The sequence below is a fragment of the Camelus dromedarius genome, chromosome 36, assembly GCF_036321535.1.
Source record: "Camelus dromedarius isolate mCamDro1 chromosome 36, mCamDro1.pat, whole genome shotgun sequence".
Lineage (NCBI taxonomy): Eukaryota > Metazoa > Chordata > Mammalia > Artiodactyla > Camelidae > Camelus > Camelus dromedarius.
This window is the reverse complement of record NC_087471.1, coordinates 5,137,697-5,159,391: the sequence shown is the minus strand read 5'-3', so window position 1 is coordinate 5,159,391 and position 21,695 is coordinate 5,137,697. Positions and strand designations below refer to the sequence as shown.

General features: G+C 44.9%; 1 protein-coding gene and 1 pseudogene across 1 annotated transcript; one reads left to right on the top strand and one right to left on the bottom strand.

The window, feature by feature from the left end:
• Positions 1-8,714: 8,714 nt before the first annotated feature.
• On the bottom strand, positions 8,715-14,146 carry POLR3D (RNA polymerase III subunit D). The gene is made up of 9 exons (XM_031442240.2): positions 13,998-14,146; positions 13,600-13,769; positions 12,573-12,616; positions 11,658-11,809; positions 11,375-11,499; positions 11,015-11,183; positions 10,277-10,545; positions 9,664-9,816; positions 8,715-9,500 (listed from the first exon to the last, which is right to left on the bottom strand). The coding sequence occupies exons 2-9, from the start codon at positions 13,762-13,764 to the stop codon at positions 9,378-9,380; spliced, it is 1,200 nt and encodes a 399-aa protein (XP_031298100.1). The 5' UTR covers positions 13,765-13,769; positions 13,998-14,146; the 3' UTR covers positions 8,715-9,377.
• On the top strand, positions 12,063-12,161 carry LOC116149923 (U6 spliceosomal RNA; annotated as a pseudogene).
• Positions 14,147-21,695: the final 7,549 nt, after the last annotated feature.

Below are 21,695 nucleotides of genomic sequence, written 5' to 3'. Positions count from 1 at the left end.
CCGGCCCACATGCTCTAGACCCCAAGTTCCGGTCCTCTCGCGAGCCTCAGGGGCTGAAGCCATTGGCCAGACGACGTGCCGCTCACAAGAGCCAGCCATCTCATTGGCTCATGTGCAAAGAGCGCCTCCCTCTCCCTTTGCAGGAGCCTCACTCCACATTGAGGGTCTTCCTGGGGGAGGGGGAGGGGTGCTGGAAGTGGGGGCGTCTGGAAGTTAGGAGTGAGCCTAAGCATTGAAGTGTGGTACGTTTTTAAGATCCCGACTCCCTTTCTGTGGGCAATTCCTGTAAACAGATTTTGCTTACATGCTCATGTAGAAATTGACTTGCCCCATTGTTCCCAGTTAGAGGACATAAGGATATGGGCGGTGAATAGGAAAGAGTAAGCTTGAGTTTACGTTCAATTATGGGATCTTTGCGCCTCACTTTCCTTACCTATAAAATTGGAATAAAAGCATCCGTTCATAGGGTTGTATATGGAAATGTACATACATTAATGAGACGATGTGTGTAAAGTACTTCGACAAGAAGATTGCTGGCAATAAATTTTGCCTATCATTATTATTTATTGATACCTGAGACTGTGAGCCAAGAAGAGCTTTTTTCAAACTATATAAAATGTATTGGTGGTTAATTCTGCAGTTATAGTACATTTTCCAAAGAAATAAAGATTTCTCAAAAAAAAAATTTATCCCCTTTCACCCCCTCCAATCATTTTGGTGAATAACTGCACTCCTCTCCAAACTCAAGTTTTTGGAAGTAGTTGGGGTCAAGCTTCCAGATAGAGACATGTAAATACTTTGTATGGAATAGGACTAGAGAAGGTTTTCTAAGCCTTAGAGATCTCATACCTTGTTTGAATCCATACAATAAAGGACTCTCCTTTCCTTCCCAAATCAGAATAGAGTTTGAAAATCATTGGAGCAGGAGAATTTCCAAAGCAGGAATCTATTTGGCACGATACCCCTTCACTCTTTTAGATGTTATTTGTTTAACAGTATATGTACGTTCTCCTACTTCACAACTTCCTACTTTGCAATGTTATAACATATAGACCGAATTCTGTTGCCCATGCAAACATTTAGTAGCTCAAAACAGTTATACAAACTGTTTCTTGATAAAGTCCCATTTCTTGTCCTTGACCAAACCTTGCATGAAAGATTCATTCCATACCCAGGAAATAATACTTTTGGGGCAGAATTCAGCAGATCTTTACAACAGCAATTCTCAGAAAAATTTCTGAAGCTGTCAGTCTTGGAATCTAAACCAAGAGCACCATTACAAAGGGTATACGAATTGGGTTCCCTAGATTTCTATATCCAGTCATGCAAGATAGGTGGCCTCAATATTTCTAGCCAATCCATATATAATAAATACTACTTATTTCACCAAAGGAAAATCCATATGGTCTTGGTGTTGACTGGGAATAAAAGTGGTTGAAACTCTCTAAAGTGTGGACATCTGCCTAGAATCTTCCAAAAGCAAATCAACCTCTCCTGGAGTTTATGTTTCCTGGCAGAGTACTTCAATTGTTAATTAACCATCCCTAGGATATTGATTAATAAAAATAGCACACATATCATAATGTTTAAAATATTTAAAATTCAATTACAGATGATATTTTCGTAACACTGAATTCTGTCCACTTGGCCCTACCAGGCTGCAAAATTCAGGGTGAGGATGGCCCTGTAACTATATACAATCTGGATTCTCCCAGGGAGTCATGTCATCAAGTCTGGCCCTTTGTTCCCAGTAAGTACTGCCATTCTGACCATATATCCTGACACACAGGAGCTCACATGAAAAAATAAATCACAAAACCCATTAAATTGTTTTAGTTTTTTTAGTTTAAATTAAATTTTAAAAACACATGTGGTGGTGGTGGGGGGTAGAGCTCAGTGGTAGAGCCCGTGCTTAGAATGTACAAGGTCCTAGATTCAATCCCCAGTATCTCCATTTTTAAAAATTTAAAAATAAATAAACCTAATTATCTCCCCCCCAAAAAAACAGTAATAATAAAATTAAAAATTTAAAAACACACATTAGGCTCAATAAGAAGACAAACAACCTAATTTTTAAAATGGGGAAAAGATAGGAACTGATCTTCCACCAGAGAAAATATACAAATGAGAGAAAAGCACATGAAAATGTGCTCAACACTATTAATCATTAGGGAAATACAAACTAAAACCACAAGTAGGTATGTTATACCCACTAGAATGGCTATAAGAAATAGGACAGGTAGTAACTGTGATGGTTACTTTTATGTGTCAATTTGACTGGGCCACAGGTACCCAGATATTTGGTCAAACATTATTCTGAGTGTTTCTGGAAGGGTGTTTTGGATAAAATTAACATTTGAATGGGGAGACCTCGTAAAACAGATTGCCCTCTCTAATGTGGGTGGCCTCATCCATTAGTTGAGGGCCTGACTAGGACAAGAAGACTCACCCTATTTGGAATAAGAGAATTTTTTCATACCTGACTGCCTGTGGACTTAAACATCAGTTTTTTCCTGCCTTGGGACTCAAACTGAAACACTGGCTCTTCCAGGGTTTTGAGCCCACCAGCCGTCAGACTGGAACATCACCATTGGCTCTCTTGGTTTTCAGGCCTTCGGACTTGGACTAGAACTACACCATCGGCTCTCCTGCAACTCCACTTTGCCAACTCACTCCGAAGATCTTGGGATTTGTCAGCCTCCATAAACACATATTATAATTCCTAGTATTAAGGTTACACATTTCCTAGTGGTTCTGTTTCACTGGAGAACTGTGACTAGCACAGATTTAGCTACTATGAAATAGGTTTAACAAATACATAACAATGTGAAAGTGGCTTTGGAACTGGGTGATGGGTCTGGCTGGAAGAGTTTTGATGTACATGCCAGAAGCAGCCTAGATTCGCTTGAAGGAGGCTGTTGGTAGAAATAAATGTTAAAGTTGCTCCTGGTGAAGTGTCAGACTGAAATGAAGAACCTGTTATTGGAAACTGGAGGAAAGGTGATCCTTATGATAAAATGGCAAAGAACCTGGCTGAGCAGTGATCTAGTGCTTTGCGGAAGGGAAAACTCACAAGCGATAAACTTGAATCTCTGGCTGAGGAGATAGCTAAACCAAGTGTGTGTGGTGTGACCTGGCCTCTCCTTCCTGCTTATAGTAAAATGCAAGAGGAGAAAGATAAATTGGAAGAAAGATTAAGCCAAAAGGAACTAGAATTTGAAGATTTGGGAAGTTCTCAGCCTATCCATATTACAAAAGTGAGAAAGCTTGTTCTGGAGAGAATACCCAAGGGTGTGGCTAGACAATCTCTCCATTAGGAGATTATCTATAATTAACCATGGAGTGAATCAACCATCTCAGAGGAAACTAGGAGCAAAAATGGGCTTATACCAGCAGAGACATTGCCAGTTTGGGCCAAAGGGAGCAGAGACTAGATGAAATAAAGGAAGGCTTTCGGGCGTCTGGGATTCTACAGGATAGGACAATAGAGCTATTTAACACGCTTAATCCTTTAAGAAAAGGGAAGAATAACCCCAAAGGTGATCCAGCCATCACCAGGGCTGCCACTGCCACCACAAGCTCACAGGGCAAAGCTTTTCCTCTTCACAGCTTCACAGCTGGAGATGATTATTGCCTCACGATGAATCAGACCTCAAGTCTCACCCATACCTGGTTTAGATGATGTTCAGTTGAGACTTTCGACTTGGAATTAATGCTGGAACGGGTTAAAAGTTTTAGGGCTATTGGGTCAGGGTGAATCTATTTTGCATGTGCGAAGGACATGAATTTGGGAGAACCAGAGGGCAGGATGTTGTGAACTGAATTTTGTCCCCTCACCCCCACCAAGATTCATAAGCCTAACCCCCAATGTCACTGTCTTTGGAGACAGGGCCTATAGGGAGGTAATTAAGGTTAAATGAAGTCGTAAGGGTAGGCCCCTACCCTGATTGTACTGGTGTCCTTATAAGAAGAGGAAGGAACACCAGAGATCTTTCTTTTCCTATGAGCAAAGAGGAAAGGGCATGTGAAGACACTGCAAGAAGGTGGCTGTCTACAAGCCAGGAAGAGCGCTCTTACCAGAAACTGAATTTGTCAGCACCTTATCACGGACTTCTAGCCTCTAGAACTGTGAGAAAATAAACGTCTTGTTAAAGCCTCCTTGTCTGCGGTATGTTGTAATGGCGCCCCTAGCGGACTAATACAGTAATAAACAGCAAGGATGTTGTACTGCAAGTGCCGGACATTAAGCTTTTTCGATTGCAACTCAAGCGCCTAATGTTAAGCTTTTGATTGCCAAGACACCCATCTCAAAGACATCCATCTCAAGTAAACATACTGGAAGCTAAATAACCAGATAAGGAACCAGGCCGCCCCCACCCATGAAGCTCCCCTTCTAGAAAGCCTGGGTGAGCCTGACTGCTCGAGTGCTCATGCTTTTTCCTTCCCATGTCCTAATTTCTGCTCTTAGGGGGTTTGCGGTAATTAATTAATTAAATCTGGGGGGGCCTGGAGACTTTTATTTCTTGACTGGTCCACATAGTGGTGGACGGGCCACTACAAGGCCACGTCAGCCTCCTTCTCCTTCGGCGGCTGATGCAGTAGCCGCTGCTCCTTCAAACTCCATGTGTTTCATGTAGCCCAGGTGCTCCCGCTTGCAGGCCAGGCAGTTGGGGAATGTGACAGCTTAACACGTGAGAAGCCGGGTGAGCTAGTGCGCACAGCGGTCCCGCTGCTGGAACACCAGCTGCGCCTTGTTCATTTGCTGCCGAGCGGCCACCATCTCCGGCTCCTTGCGCCGGGGGGAAGCCGCAGGCTGGAGGGAAGGTGGCGTCTCCAGGGGTGTGGCTCCCTGATGTATCGCCCAGGTCACAAGAAACCAGGTGCGCCCGCATGGCTGCTGCCGCTGCAGGTTCCTGCTGCATCTGGTGCTCTTAGATTTTAAATTCACCAATGAAGACTGAAGCTGCAAAACCCTACGCACTCCACTCAACCTTAATAAAGGCAGAACCCCAGGTTCTCTCTCTACCTCTCCCTATTTGTGTGTGTGTGTGTGTGTGTGTGTGTGTGTGTGTACACTATTTCTCCCTTTCTCCCCATGACCTTGCTGTTTGGCCTTCAGGCATGTCATGTACCTTTTAGGACTTGCTTTTTCAAAGTTCCCTGATAGTTGTTGCTGACATGTGTCTTGCAATCATATTAAGAACCACAAGGGCCAATCCAGCCACAGCATCGGCTCTGGTCAGGGAAATGTCTGTGGGGGCTCACCACAGCAGTACAGGCCCAGGTGAGTGCTCTAAGGCATTCCTACCTGCCAGCATCACTAGCAATAGGCTGAAACCAACACAAAACAGATGTGGTGAAACCAGAACCCTAGTACGTTGCTGAAGGGGATGTAAAATGGTGCGCCACTTTGGAAAAATTTGGCAATTTCTCAAAAAGTTAAACAAAAAATTACTGTAGGAACCAAAAATTCCACTTCTTGGTAACTACATAAGAAAAATGAAAACATATGCCCCCACAAAGCTTGCATGCAAACATGCATAGCAGCATTATTGATTACAGCCAAAACCTGAAAACCACCTAAATGCCCATCAACTGGTGAACAGATAAACAAAATGTGATGTAAACATACAACAGACAGAGTCAGCAATAAAAAGGAACAAACTACTCTGCTATGCTGTGGAGGAACTTCAAAGCATCATGTTAAAAGATGAAGCCAGACACAGGAGACCATATATTGTATGAGTCCATTTATAAGAAATAAGAAAAGTCTAGAAAAGACAAACATACAGAGACAGAATGTAGACTAGTGGTTGTCTGGGGCTGGAGGTGGGAATGAGAATGAACTGTTAATGGGCCTGAGGGATTTTATTAAGGTGATGAAAGTGTTCTAAAACTGATTTGAGGTGATGTCTGTACCACTCATTAAATTTATGAAAAATTATCAAATACTCAAATAGGGTAAGTTTTATGACATGTAAAATATACTTTAATAAGGAGGACGGTATAGCTCAGTGGTAGAGAGGCTGCTTAGCATGCGCGAGGTGCTGGGTTCAATCCCCAGTACCTCCATTAACAATAAATAAATAAACAAACCTATTTACCGCCCCCTCCCAAAAAAACCCTCGAGCCAAAAAAGTAATAAAATTTAAAAATGAATCAAATGTTTAAAAAAATAAAAAAGTAAAAATTAAAAAAAATTTAGCAAACAAGCAAAAACTGCAATGAACAGAACCAGATCCATAAAGATTTCAGAAAAAGAATCACTGTACAAAGAATATAAACCGATCTTCAATATTTTATATAGTTCAAAAATAGAATCCTGATTATACATTTAACTTTACAAACACATGAGCAACTCTTATACACTGTTGATTGGCATGTGAATAGGTGGGTGTGTGGCTCAGCTCTACCAAACAGACAGGGGCAGGTCTCTTTGGGCTTCTGAAGGACGCCCCTTCCTGATAAGAGCAGAATGAGGACAAAGTTCCTCTACTGCGGTCTGCTTTGCTTCCTGCTTTGGCTTTGGACACTGTCATTTGAAGAAATGATGCTGAGCTGTAACAGCCACGTTGCAACAGCAGGGATGCCAGAACAAATGGATCCAAGAAAATCCTGATGATGTTTTTGGCTGCCACCCAACCCTGAAACCATCTATCCCCAGACCTCCTGTTACACGAGATAACTAAACACCCTTACTGCGTATGTCAGTGTCAGTCTACTTTTCTGTTCCTGGTGCTGATCACATTCTGATAGAAGCACTTCTCTGCCTGGGACGAAACAAATGCTTTATGTCCACTGTAATTTAAAAGCAGCCCTATTAAAAAGCTACTATTATCCTGTCTTTATAGAAAATACATAAAACTGAGCTTAAGGAGGGTAAGTAATTTATTTCCCCCAAAGTTATTGGTGGAGTCAGATTCAAGTTCAATCCTGATTCTTAAGCCTACACGCTGGCACTTAATCACATAGATAAAAAATGAACAAGCCTTAAAAAAAAAAAAAAAAACCAAAAAACAAGCCTATAGTTCTCTTTTGGTGTCTTAAAAAAGATGTATATGCACAGATGCAGGTAGTAATAAATTTGCATCCATTTGCACTCATGCATGAATTTGGCTTTGGGCTTTTTACTCCCGTTATCTGCATTTATTTGTTGGTAGAAATGTATGCTTTGGAGGCCTGGCCAAGAAAGCAGACTTGCCTCGTCTATTTCTCACATTTCTACTGACGATGCCCCATCTGTGAACCAGGAATATAGAGACAGGTCACGGGGACTCTGACGCAGGGTCGTTAACGTTCAATCCCCAAGATACTCGAAATGGTGAAACGGTGAACGTTAAAAGTGGTACGTGTTCTTCCTCAAGCTCTCGTGAAGAATCAAAGAACGAAGACTGCAAAACACCAAACATCTAACAAGGCAGGGGCTCTGGAAATAAAGACGAGTTTCTGAACCAAAGAAACCAAGAGGAAGAGAGGACTACAATGGAGATTCACTGGCAGTGCATTAGCTATTGAAAAAGCAGCAGCAAACACTGAAGCCCAGAGAAAAAAGCAGTTGGTTCATTACAGCTCAGTGTTTCACACCAAACAGGACTTCCGTAGCACACGTCTCCAAGAACCCTTTCTGCTCAGTCCTCTACAGTGAGAACAGAGACCAGAACACTACCAACCAACAGAGCTATGTGACCTCTTAGCCACTGAAGGGGTGACGTGGGGACTAGTCAATCTTGCTTCCCAGCTGCTGGCTTGGCAGCTTAAGAGGCTCAGTGTAGGAAAAACCCCAGTGGTGAATAAAAAGCATGCTCAAGGAAGAGAAGGAAGGTGAGACTAAAGGAAGGCATATCCATCCAAAGCCTCTGGGGCCACCTAAGTCGGGAGGAGGTGTTTGTTACCGAGCCCATGTGGTTCACATTCATTCCAGAGGCCGTTTGCAGCACCAGCATCTAATGACCACAGACACTAGCCGGAGGTGTCTCCCCTACCCTGCTGAACCAGGAAAAATGCCAGCCCTGCAGACAAGGGATGAGGAAAGAGAAGCTGCTCCTCAGGGACCACCCACTGGAAGGATCAAGAGTGTGATGACCTGCTGAAAGGAACATGACCTCAGACTAATGAACCACCAGGACAGCGTGGCCAGTGGGAGCAGAGTCCAAGCTGAGTGGGTGCCCAGACAGGAGACAGAGGTGGGCCTCTTGAACTCAAAAGTTCTGGAAGTGAGAGGTCATCTGTCAAGTGTCAGAGAGGCTATTATTCAATAAACCTCTACTTTCTGTCTTACCCAGGGTTGTTTCTCAGCAGTATTTTACTCGGTGTGGTGCTGATTCTCTACAAATGGTCAGAGGTGTCTTCTGAGAAATATGTAAGTGGAAGCTGGAAGAGTAGTGGCTACTTACTGCAGGGGCGAGGGCGGGGTGGGAGGGGAGGAGTCCTGGGACCACCATGTTACCCAGAGGCATGTGTGGGGTGATGGGAGGAGGGAGTCTGACTTCCTCACTGCTGACGGCACCTACAGCCAGGGCCTCACAGCAAGGGACAGGGAGCACTTGGCTAAGGGTGCTCAGGAGAAAAGGACAAGGGCCAGAACCCGAACCTTCAGAGCATCAGGCTGGGGCGATGGGACACAGAGTAAGAAAGTGGGACGGAGCAGCTCCGTTCACCTTTCCTGAGAAATTCTTGGAATCTCTCTTTTGTCTGAAAATAGACTCAGGCGGAGGGAAGGGACACTAAACTAACATTTATTGAGCGCCTACTGTGTATATCTGGCCTTGTGCAAGGAGTTTTCCGCAACAGTATTCGATTTCATCCTCACACCAACCCTGTGAGGTAGGTATCGTCCTCATTTCTGTCAGATGAGGAATACGAGGCTCAGAAAGGTTAGGTAGTTTGTCCAATCACACGATGAGTCACAGACAGAGCTGGGACTGAGTACTGAGTCTCAGACTGAGAGGTCCCTGCTCTCTCCCCAGCACCACCTCTCGGGAGGAAGAGGGGAGCAAAAGCAGCAGGAACAGTCCGTACGTCTCCCACCCTGAGAACCAAGACCGTCACCAAGAGGAGCCTGTCCTTTCCTACAGGCCGTCCCCTCTCCACCTGGGGAGGGTGCAGCCAGTTGAAGAGATAAGACATAAATAGAAAAATAAATAGCAGAGAAGTTCCCCAGCAGTGAGGACGTGCAGTTTCTGTGCTGTGGGACGGTCACTGCGCCGTTCACGGCTGCTGTGGGAGGGAGCCACGTGGGTCCTGTGGGGAAAACTGGGACAATGGCTGGAGTGGGTGGGCTCGACAGGCCCCTTCTGGGCCGAACAGATTTGAGAGCACAACGTCTGGAGCAGGCAGCAGCCGTGGGCACAGTCACCATCGTCCTCCATCTGCTCATTTTACCGGTGTTTGTGATCCAACAGGGATTCAAAATTGGGAGAACATACAAGTTTGTGCTTTACGTGTCCCAGGACTGTCATCTCACCGGTTCTACTGTCTCCAAGGCCCACAGACACCAGCTCCTGCCAATCGACAGAGACGGTGATGAGAACCAGAACCACACAGCCCGTCGCTCAGTCCTACGTGCTAACGTGATAATCCCCAGAACCATCCCCCGTATTCAGCACCAATTCCTCCACGCTCAACACCTTGGAGAGCCTCCGCCCAGGCCCTGCAGGCTCTCACCTGCAGGAACGAGCAGGTGGTTCCCATCGTCACGTCCAGAGTCACCTTGCCCAGGAGGAGCTGCACCTTCCCCGACTTGCGGATGAGCAGCTTGCCAACCTGACCCTCCGTCAGGTCAGCCAGGGTACAAGTGTTCTCTGCCAACCTGGCTTCCTGTGAAGACAAAGAGGGAACAGAAGCTGGGTAAGGAGCCGTTTCTTCCAATCTTCACGACTGAACCTTTTCCCAAAGGAAGGCACCAGCAGCAAAGGTTAGAATGAGCTCTGAAGAGAGGGCCTTTTCCTGAGGCCGCCTGCCACTGGTCCAAAAAAAAAAAAAAACCCACAGCAAATAAATCAACAAAGGGACAAAATATTGGTATCTGCTGAAGCTGGGTGATGGTACATGAAAGTTAAAATTCTCTCATTTGTTATATATTCAAAATATTTCATCGTGAAAAATAAACACACATACAATTGGGGTTGAAATACCAAGCTGCAAGCCTCGTGGGTAGAAGGAACAAACGCACACTGTCCTCATGGTTCAGTGTGGGTGGCACACCTCCACTTCCCTCCAAGGTGGCCGCTTCCCCTCCGGTCCCCCGCATTTTCACGGGGCTCATTCCTGAGCGTACCCGGTCTTTTTCCTGCTTTATAACCACCATCTGTCCGTCCTCGCTCTGCACCTCTGTCTTGATTGGCTTGATGTCCTGAGAAGGCGGCTGGCCGGGGAGTGAGTCTGGCAGTTGCAGGAACAGCAGCTCTTCCTCCTGCGTGAGGCTCAGCTCCCTGAGCAGCTCTGCCACAGATACGTCCTTTGGGAGGCCCGGGGTCTTCCTGGCTGCTCTGGGAGGAGCCTTCATCTTGGCCGCCTCCTCCTCCTCATCTCGCGGCTCCTCTTTCACTACCCAAGGTACCAGAAATGGAAGGGCTGTTAGGTGCCCACCGCCGTGCCATCTCACTGCACCCAAGCCCTCGCCCCAGTCGGCTCCACTGTCACTCAGCCTGGAGGCTGAGGACAAACTCTGGTTATAAAGCGGGATCCAAGGGGGTGAGGGTATAGCCCAAGTGGCAGAGTGTATGCTTGGCATGCAGGAGGTCCTGGGTTCAATCCCCAAGTACCTCCATTAAAAAAAATAAATAAACCTAACGCACCCTCCCCCTCAAAAAAGAGGGATCCAAGATTTGTGTGACTTATCTAAAAAGGGGTATCTCAGCAGGAAACTGCTGAGAATGAGAACTTAGCACCTTTTGTTCAGGTCATGTACTTGACCCCTGGAATGGGAGGGGACCTGCTTATCAGCAGTCTGGGAGGTTCATTCCTGGGGTGCGGCCAGAGAAAAGGGGATGAGACAAGAACGGACACAGAGTACCTTTCACAGCAGGTACATCCACCTCCATGTCCTCTTCCTTGGGGCCAGCCGGCCAAGGTTTAACGTCTGCTTCTTCATTCTCTTCCTTAAAAAGCCAGCCCGAGTGAGCCAGCGGCAGCTGCACAGGCATGTTTCGAGTGTCATTTCTCAGCCCAGGGTCATCGATGAACTGCCAAAGAAGAGTCGGGGGTCATATGGCTGGGCCAGCATACACACATACCTGGGCTGCAGTCCACCTTAGCCCTTTTCTATCCCAAGATCCTTGCCACTCACCAGGCTTCCCTGCCTGGCCCCCCAGAGGAAGCGCTTTCCCACAAAGAAGCCCCTCGCCCCCACCTCCCCGCCCCCACCGGCACCTACATCATCCTTCTCCAGCATGCGCAGGATCTGCTTTGTCTCTTCATCCGTCTCCCTCTTCTCCTTTTTGATGTTGATGATGTGGGAGGGCCCCATGTCCGACACATCCACGGTCTTATCCCAGTTCCCTGAGGGAAACCACACAGTACAACTAAGGAAGGGGCCCTATAGCAAGGAAAACTCAGCAGGGAGCTAGGAGGGGAATTCCACTGCCCTGGTCCTTCTCTCGGGCCTCTGAACTGAAATCCACCGATTCCTTCCTCTCGGAGCCCCAGCAGCTTTGTACCCTTTTTCTTCATCATTTCAGCTGGGCCCTGCTCAAAGATGGAGTGGGACTGGATCACTTCTGGGCGCCCCCGGCCCCGTCCGTGCCCCTCTCGCTGTCGGTCTCTATCCCTTTCACGCTTCTCCTTCTTGATGGTGACTTCTTCCTTGGGCCTGGAAAACAGAACAGATCAAGGGAAACCACTCACTTCCCCTCCCTCTGAGAACTGGTCTTACTCTCCCATACCACTCTGCTCCACCTGAGTGGAGAGTTTATGAGCCAAAAACTACATCATGAGCAGAAAAACCCCCAATCCTAAGTCTGGCATCTTTTTCACTTCCTTGATGAGGCAAAGTCCTTTCACTTTACTTTACCTTTTTGAGGCTGTATGTTAGAACTATAACTCGTGCTCGCTTCGGCAGCACATATACTAAAAAAAAAAAAAAAATTGGAACGATACAGAGAAGATTAGTATGGCCCCTGTGCAAGGATGACATGCAAATTCGTGAAGCGTTCCATTAAAAAAAAGAAAAAGAACTCTAACTCAAAAGCTGAATTATAGACTACCTCAAAATGTGGATTATTTTTGTATTGGCTGAAAGCAGGAAGCCCATAATGCAAAAGAACTTAAGGGAAAACCTTAAGGGATGTATCTCTGTCCAAACTATTGTCTCTCAAATCTGGCTATAAAAGATAATCACTGTTTCATTGCAAACAAGTTAAATTACAATTTTAGGGATGGACTCCCCTGCATCAGTATTTTTTTTTAAAACTTGTGCATTAGAATCATCTGGGAGCCAGGGCTGAAAATCACTACTGAAAAGAACTAAATCTGCAAATTTAAATTTCCGAGCCACATACCGAGTTACTCCCTCAAAAGCCCAAATTCAGAACCGGTAAACAAGGGACAAGTATTCAGAAGACCTAGCAACTTACTCTTCCTTGATCTTCCGACTGATGATATTTGGGGTGAAGGTTTTCTGAAAGTAAAATACAGGAGTCACTGATTTGGTAAGTTCTGACCCCAAAGTACAGAAGAAAATAAAAACTCCCAAAGGGCACCTTCTATGGACCAAGACCACCATGGCTCTCCTCTGCACACTCCACACTGTGATCAAAGATTTATAGACATGCACATGTACTTGGAAAGAAAGAATATCATGTCATCGTGGCAGTGGAGTTACACAGAAGAAAGGGGCATCAAAAAACATTTAAACAGCAGCCTCAGGTTCTGCCCTCTGAAAGGAGAGCCCTCAGGACTTGTAACAGCAAAAGAATTTACCTAATCTCACCTCTGGTCTTCAGAGTGCTATAGGGACCGGACAGTATCATAGGGAAAGGGCCCTGGCAGCAAGGCTCAAGTAGGAGAGACAGATCTGCCAGCACTCATAAACAGATGATCGACTGACACCACAATTCCCCAAAGTAAACTTAGGTCTTCAAAAACTGGCTGCTTTATACGCTGTCATCCTCCCCTCTACCCTTTAAGGGTTACCCTTTACATCTACAGTCATAAATACAATAGGAGAGGACACAGAACCTCTAATATGATGCCTAGGACTCAAAATACTTTGGATCAGAAGTCTGCAAACTGCGATCCATGGAAAATTTAGAACTTTAAAACTGCAGCCCTAGTTTATGCCTGTGTGGCTTGCATGGGTTTTCTTAAAGGCGTCCAAAGCACACACGAAAAGGAAACAAACACGACTCAAATTGCTTTTGAACTAATTAGGATTCTCTGCTCTTCAACCATCCCTGAGACCATGTCAACATCTTGTACCCAGTATCTTGACTTGAAGGGAGGGCAGGCTCCCCAAAAATTGTAGGCAAAAGTCTGAGGACAAGATTCACGAGGCCCAACACCACGCCTGGCACACGGCAGACCCTACATGAACATGAGTCGAACCCCCAGGTGCCTGGAATCCAAAGTAGCTGGGTTTCTTTAAAAGGTGCCATCGGGTACCTTCTTGACTCCCCCGAGGGTGAGGTCCCTGGAGCGGATGGAGGGAAGGCGGCCCGGGGTGAGGGGAGGCGCCGGCCTCCGCCCGATAAGCCCCCGGGCCCCAGAGAGGAGGGGTCGGGGCCCTCCCGGAGCGCTGGGCTCGCCCGCGGCATTTCCTTCCGACATGTTGCCTGGAAGAGAAGGAGGAAAGTGGTAACAGAGTCACTGGAGGGGGAGGACACGCGGACCCTGGGCGGAACCCCACCCACGTGGCCTCCCGCCTCCCAGTCAGCGCATCCCTCCCGCAGCGCCTCAGCTCCTCCCCGTCCCACGTGGCGAGACTCCTCGCAACACCCCGGCTAGAGCCCTTGACTCGCCAGCTCCCCAGGCCCCCGGCCAGGCACGAGGCAGGGACGCACCCCAGCGCACGCGGGCTGCGGCTCCGCACCACGCACGTCCCGACTTCACCTCCGACGCGACCCGCGGCGGGCCCCAGGCCTCAGCGCCCGGCGGAAGTCTGCGTGGCAGGACCCGGGAGCCGCCATCTTGCCGCGGAGCGGAAGTGAGGTCGGTGGGCGGGGCCGGGCCACAGTATTTATCCGGCGGCGCCTCGCTCCCCTCCGCCTTCTCTTCCCGGTTCTTCCCGGAGTCGGGAAAAGCTGGGTTGAGAGGGCGAAAAAGGAAGAGGGGACTGGTCTGGGTTACACCGCGATGCAGCGCTCGGGGGTCTTGGCCCGGGGCGTGAGGTGGGGGCGCCCAGCTCGTGGTCTGGGGGCCGGGCGACCGCCACGACGCGATGTGGGGATTCGCCGCTGCAGAGCCTCGGGGTCGCGGCTCGAGATGGGGCGGGGGGCGCGGGGCCGAGAACGAAACCCGGACTCAGACTCGGGGCGCCCTGGGCCGGGCCGAGCCTCGGCTGCCGGCGCGGTGGTGACCTTGGAGTGGTCACTGCACCTCCGGGCTGCACCCTCGCCCTCGCCCGGGGGTCCCTTCCCCGGACTCCTGGTGGGGTCCTGGGGTGGGGCTGTGGGCACAGCGCTGGAGCAGCTGCAGCGGACGAACCGGGTACCTAATGGCACCTCCCCTGGGCTCGGGACTGTGGGCTTATGACTGTGCGTGGACTCTTGCCCTTGTGTGCACTTCTCGTCCGATCCTGGAACCTGAGAAACGAAGTTTGCTCTACTGGGAAGGACAAATTTAAAGTACTTTTATCGTCACTCCGACCTTTGTAATATAACATAAAAAATGACCTTTACTGTTATTACCCCCCACCCCCATGTTAAGACCATGTAACAACATTGCAGAAAGTTTGAGGGAAGGAAAACATTTGTTAGAATTCCACATAGACTAACTATTAAAACTTGTAGTATATTCCAGTCCCCTTCACGGGGCTTTCTTATTGTACCACAATTTTGAATCCTCTCTTTTAAAATAACATTTCTTTGTTGCTGTATCAAACGATCTCGGATGGCTATGTCATGATTTGCTAATTTTCCTGCTTGGACGCTTAAATTGTTTCTTTTCCCTGTTGTAAATAACGAGCTGGTTAACATCTGGTGCATTTAAACTTCTTCCTTCTTTTGGATTATAGTCCTAGGACAAATTTCCAGGCTTGTGATAACTGTACAAAAGAAGATGTACTTTATTTTTAAAGTAAATTTTAAAATTTTGAGATAATAGTAGATACACATGCAGTTGTAAGAAATAATGTGGAGATCCCAAGTACACTTTACTCAGTTTCCCCAATAGTACCATATTGCAAAACTATGGTACAGTATCACAACCAGAATATCAACATTGATAGTCAAAATACAAGCTGTTTCCATCACCACAAGGATCCCTCTAGTGCCCTTTTATAGCCATACCTCCCTCCCTCCCACCCATCCCTGGTAATTGCTAATCTGTTCTCCATCCTCATACTTTTGTTATTTCCAGAGTGGAAATCATTCAAAATGAAATTATACAGTATGCGACTTCTTAGGATTGCTTTATTCACTCACCATAATTCCCTGGAGATATCCAAGTTATTGCACGTATCACATGTGTATCACTAATATGTTCTTTTTTATAGCTGAGTATCCATGGTTTGTTTAACTGTTCATTCTTTGAAGAACATCTGGGTTGTTTCCAGTTTGGGACTATTATGAATAAAACTGCTATGAACATACAGGTACAGGTTTTTGTGTAAATGTAAGTTTTCTTTTCTCTGGGATAAATGCCCACGAGTGCAATTGTTGGGGCAAATGATAGTTGTATGCTTAATTTTATAAGAAACTGCAAACTGTTTTCCACAGTGGCTGTACCATTCTGAACATGCATATTTTATGGTTGTTCATCCATATTGCTGAATTACTTTCAAAAAGAGTTGTGCTAATATGCATCACCACTATAAAAATTTATACATGAATATATATAATATATAAGAATATATATATAATGTTTTGCCACCTCAATTTGAATATTGGCTCTTAAAATTTTAAACATTTTTGTCAATTTAATAATATATTAATATTATATTATTAATTTGTAATGTTGGTTTCTAACCAGACTTTTTTCAACTTCTTTTCTCCATATTGGTTTTATGACAACTAAATCTAACCAAAGGAAAACTCTTCCTGTCCCTTACTGAGCTACACACAGTGGCTCTTAGCTTCTGACTGGAGCACTAGATAAAATTGCTTTGAGGTCCACCAGCTTTCTAGCTGCTCCTAGGTTTTTGTTTTGTTTTGTTTTGCTTTTTACAAAGATACTTATTCATTGTAGAAAATGTGGAAATTTTAAAAAAGCATATATATGTACACACACAGAGGAATACTACACAGCCATAAAAAAGAATGAAAATTTTTCAGTTGCATCAATGTAGATGGACTTGGAGGGCATTATGTTAAATAAGTCAGATGGAAGAAAACAAATACTGTATGATACCACTCATATGTGAAATCTAAAAAATACAGCAAATTCATGAATATAACAAAAAAGAAGCAGACTCACAGATATAGAGAACAAACTAGTGGTTACCAGTGGGGAGAGGGGAGTGAGGAGGAGGAATATAGGGGAAGGGGAATAAGAGGTACAAACTACTATGTATTAAATAAGCTACAGGGATATATTATGCAACTTGGGGAGTACGGCCAGTATTTTATAATAACAATAAATGGAGTTTAAACTTTGAAGATTGTGAATCACTATGTTTTACACCTGAAAACATATTGTACATCAACTATACTTCAATAAAATTTTTTTAATTAAAAAAAGCACCCAGAGGAAAATGAAAATCATCCATCATTATCCCAGCAACAATTCTATATATTTGAAGTTGTTTTTCTTTGCATGTAGATTTTTAAAAATTGAGACATTTTTATATGGTTCTATAATCTGCTTTTTCTCTCTTAATATACTAAGAAAACATTTTTCTGACTTTATTCCTCTAAATTATGATTTTTAATGGCTAAATAGTACTCCACATTGTTGTCTTACACCATAATTTATGTAACCAGTTTCCTCACAGCAATGCTTATTGGATTTCCATAGCATTTTTTATGCCAAAAGGACAAGAGGAGAGAATACTTAAGTCAAGCCTTCTACCTTTAGCATTTTGGGGCTTACTTCTAAACAACAATTTTTATAATTTCCTGTTAAGAATATTCTCCAATTTTCCCTCTAATTAGGCTGATATTCTTTTGGCACTATTCTGGTTTTTGAATACATATCAGTAGAATAAAAAATATTAGTAGGAAAAAAATATGTGGTAATGAAAATGTTATCCAAGTTCAAGCTATTACATGTTCTCTATGAATAATTTATCCCAATTTGTTTGTGTCATTTTGCAGTCGTTTACTTGCTGTTTCCTCCTCATCTCCTTGACCTCCAGACACTGGAGAACTGTAGGATTCAGTCCTCGGAACACTTCCCTTTTTACTCTATACTTGGTCCCTTGCAAATGGTCTGGTGTTTTGACTTGGAACTATGTGCTGTGTGCTGACAACTTGTCAGTGTTTATCTCAGCCTGGGCCTCTCTGAACTCCAGATGTGTGTCTCGGCCTAGCCCGCACCTCCACCTGGATGTCTGCTAAGCATCTCAAACTTCTTCTGTCCACATCCAAGCTCTTGGTCTTCCTCCTCAAACTACTCCAGAGTGCTCCCCATCTGAGTACATGGCCACTCCATCCCTCCTGGTGGTTCAGGTCCGAAACCTGGCATTTATTCTTGACTCCTTTGTCTCATGCAGTCCAGCTAACATGTCAGCGCTTCCAGATATTTCCAGAATCTTACCACTTCCCACCACCTTCACTGATATCCCACCTTGGTCCAGGCCACCTCTGGTGAGGAGGCTGTGATTATTATAATAGCCTCCTAACTGGCCTCCCTGCTTCCACCAGGGCCCCCTCAGCCAAGATAATTAATAGCATAATTAACATATTTCACATCAGGTCGGTCTCTGCTCTAAATTTCCCAGTGGCTTGCCATTTCAGAGTACAAACCAGAGGTTTTAGACTGGCCCACGCAGCCCCGCGTAATCTGTCCCTCCACCCACCAACTCTCTGTCTGTCCTCAGCTCCTACCACGCTACCCTCACTCCCTCTGCTTCGGCTGCACAGGTCCCTTTGCTGTATCTGGAACAATCTGGCATGCTCCCGCGTCAGGGCCTCTGCGCCTGCTAACAGGAATGCCCTTCCCCTGCATAATTCTGCACGACTCCCTCCCTCCCTTCTCCCTTCCTTTGGTCAGGTTTTTTAGCCCAAAGTCACTTTTTTGAGGAGGCCTTCTCTGATGGCCGTGTTTAAAATTGTAACCTCCCACGCGCGCACAACGTTCCCTGTCCCTATGTACTGACTTATTTTTCTCTACAGCACTTGTCACCACCTAATATAGAGTTTGTTTATCTGTCTGCATCAGAAAGTAAACCCTGTAAGAGCAGGACTGTTTCCCTTTCTCCCATGACAGTATCCTCATTGCCCAGAACAATGCCTGATACATAGTTAAGTACCCAATAAATTTTTGTGAAGTGAATGAATGGATTCCAGTTTATGGAGAGCCCAAGGGGCCAATCTGGAGGTTGTGTTAGAAAAATAAGGGTGGATTGTTTCCAGGCGGATTGTGTCAGTAATTTAACTTTGGCACCACTGATATAAAAGCCATCTTTGCGTTGCATTTTCCTATGTCTTCTCTATAGGTGCTCTGTATGTAACTCTCTAAACAGAGGAAGTGTGGTCAATCCTGAGTGCATGGAGGGAAGCCTTCCCAGCATGGCAGGAGTTCGTGTATTCAGTATGTCTAAGTGTTGTCCCTGGTGTCTTGCCATGCGGTGCCCAGTGGTATTCCATAATTCCTCCATTATGCTTATCCACATCAGATATAGCTTAGTGACTGTCTTTCTCTGACTGATTTCACTTAGCATAATGCCCTCTAAGTCCATCCATATTGCTGCAAATGACATTATTTTATTCTTTTTTATGGCTGAGTAGTATTCCATTATATATATATATCTCACCTCTTTATCCAGTCACCTGTCAATTGACATTTAGGTTGCTTCCACGTCTTGGCTCTCTTCATTGTTTTCGAGCTTCTTCCCCTGAAGTTTCTTTTGCCTCTCCAACGTATCTTTAGTGTCTCTTCTAATAGCTTTTCAGAGTCTTCAAATATCATCTGATATTTTTCCATGTCTTAAAATTGTTAAACATTTAAGTTTAAAAAAGCTAAAAAACTAACTATATTCTTTAGTTGAGTGAACTTAGAAATGTGTCCAGTTTTTAGAATTAATGTTCTTTAGTAAGTTCAAAATAGGTGACCGGTGAGGGCTGTAGGAAGTCTAAATATAATTTCAAACAGATAAAGTAAATAAGCACTGAGACATCCACACCGTTTTTATAAACAGTCACTGCCCACTCCTGTCATTATCAACGCTTGTAAGTGAACGAGGTATCTGTTTTTTATGGGCTGCCTGGATGTGTCTGCGTTCATTGGCCCATGAGATCGCCATACTTAGTTCAGCCAGGGGGGAACACACGTAAACATTTTAAGTGTATAAAGTGCATAAGCAATATTAAGACTGTAGTTTTTTTTTTCACGCACAGCCTCATTCTCTGCTACCTCAGACTCTGTATTTGCTCTGTGTCCTTCTGTCATGAAGAACCCAGCTTTTGTACTCAGACCTGGATTTTTGTCTCTAGTTTGATTTCTTATGGACTGAGTCTCATTTCTTACCATCTGCCTTTTGAAAACAGGGTAGATTCAGCTCTCAAGGTTGTTGTGAAAATTGCATGCCTAGCAGTGTGTCATGGTGCTTAATAAATGTTTTTGTTATTATTATAATCATGGCTTTGATACAATATTTAATATGGAAACTTCCAAGCATACACCAAAGTGGAGACAGTAGCTTACTGAATCTCAAAGTGCCCTGTTTCAACAATTATCCACCCCTGCTGATCTTTCATATGTACTCCCCACATCGCCCAAGATTATTTTGAAACAAATCACAGATATCATCCATATATTTATGGATGATAAGTGGATGATAAATATTATGTATCTCTGAAGGATATGCTTTTAAAAGAATAACTATAAAATATATCAGAACTAATGATTCCTAAATATTATTAAATATCCAGTTAGTATTCAAATTTCCCAATTGTTACATGGGATTTTTTTTAACAGTTTGTTTAAATCAGTATCCGAATATGATCCCTTTCATTTATTATACCCCTTAATGTTTTATTGGAAAAATAACTAAAGTGTGGGAAGAGATTTTGCTGCAAGAATGTTCACTGCAGTGTTGTTTAGAATGGAGAAAAAGTAAAATAACTTAATCATAGACTAGTTGGGGATTGGCTCCAAAGAAGGGTATAAAACCTGACAATAGGACATATACAGCAATTTTAAAACGATACTGTAGAAAGACTATGTAATGAACAGAACAGGTACTGGTAAGTGAAAAAAAATCAGGTTATAAAACCATATTTATACTTTCTATTTTTGCTAATAAAGTATATATCTTAGATGCCTATTTCTGAATGACAGGGAAACAAGCAATTTTAATTCTCTCTTAAGTTTTAGAATTAAATCTTCTCACCTTTCTACAACGATTGCCTATGACCTATGTATAAAAAGTTATTAAAAATAAAAATGCAGTGGAAGTGTTATCTTGGCAGTTGTTTGGTTTCATCTGGAGTTAGTTACATTTGGCACATTATGCTTTCCTCTTACTGTGTGTGTTTTTCCATGTGATCTGCAGAGACATCCTCTGGGGCAAGAAGAGGCAGGAGCTCTGAGAGAGTTTGTGCCTTCACCTGACGCCAGCACCCAGCTCCACAAAAGCGCATTCAGATGGCTATTGTTCTCTGCTTGGGACACATGATCTCATGCGATCTCCACGTGCCCTCCTGTGAAGGTGGGAGGCAGGGATATGCTGAGACTAGTCTCCCTTTACAAAGGGGGAACCGAGTCGCAGCCCTCAGGTTTGTTGTACGGTCCAGGTTTTGGTCCAGATGCTGGCCATAACCGTGAGATTACATGTTGCATCTCTTTGGAGTTTCAGCATCTCAGTGTAGGTGTGTGAGGGGCGGGACCTACTAATGTTTGGCCAAGGGAGTGCTTAATCCTGCCTCAGTGTAACACCCTGTATCACATTGGATCTGACCAAACTTGCTCAGGTTCTCTATGACCATTTAGGGTAGGATTGGCTTCTGCTGGTCTTTGCTTTCTGTGAACTGTTCACTTTCTGTCCACTGTCACCTCCTCTGTCTTTGCTGCTGATGTCTGCAGCCCCTGAGTCCCTCTCAGGGAGTGTCCCTATGCTCAGCTCATGTTTCTACAGCTCTCTGAGGCTCTCACCCTGTCCCTGTCTGCCGTCCCTGTCTGCCGTCCCTGCACCAAGCCCTCCCCACCCCCACCACACTGCTGCTTCCTCCATCTCCTCTTGGCTGTGCTTCACCTGCTCTCTGGAGCTGGTCCCGACTCCTCCTTCTCTGATTCCTCATCTGTACCCTCAATTCAATTGTATACGCCTTGTCCTCTAATTGGATCTCTAAATGTCCATCTTTTTCCCCCTAGAAGACAGTGGGCTCCTTGCAGGCAGACCCCGTCAATAATGATAGCGATGGTAACAGTTCTGATGGGTG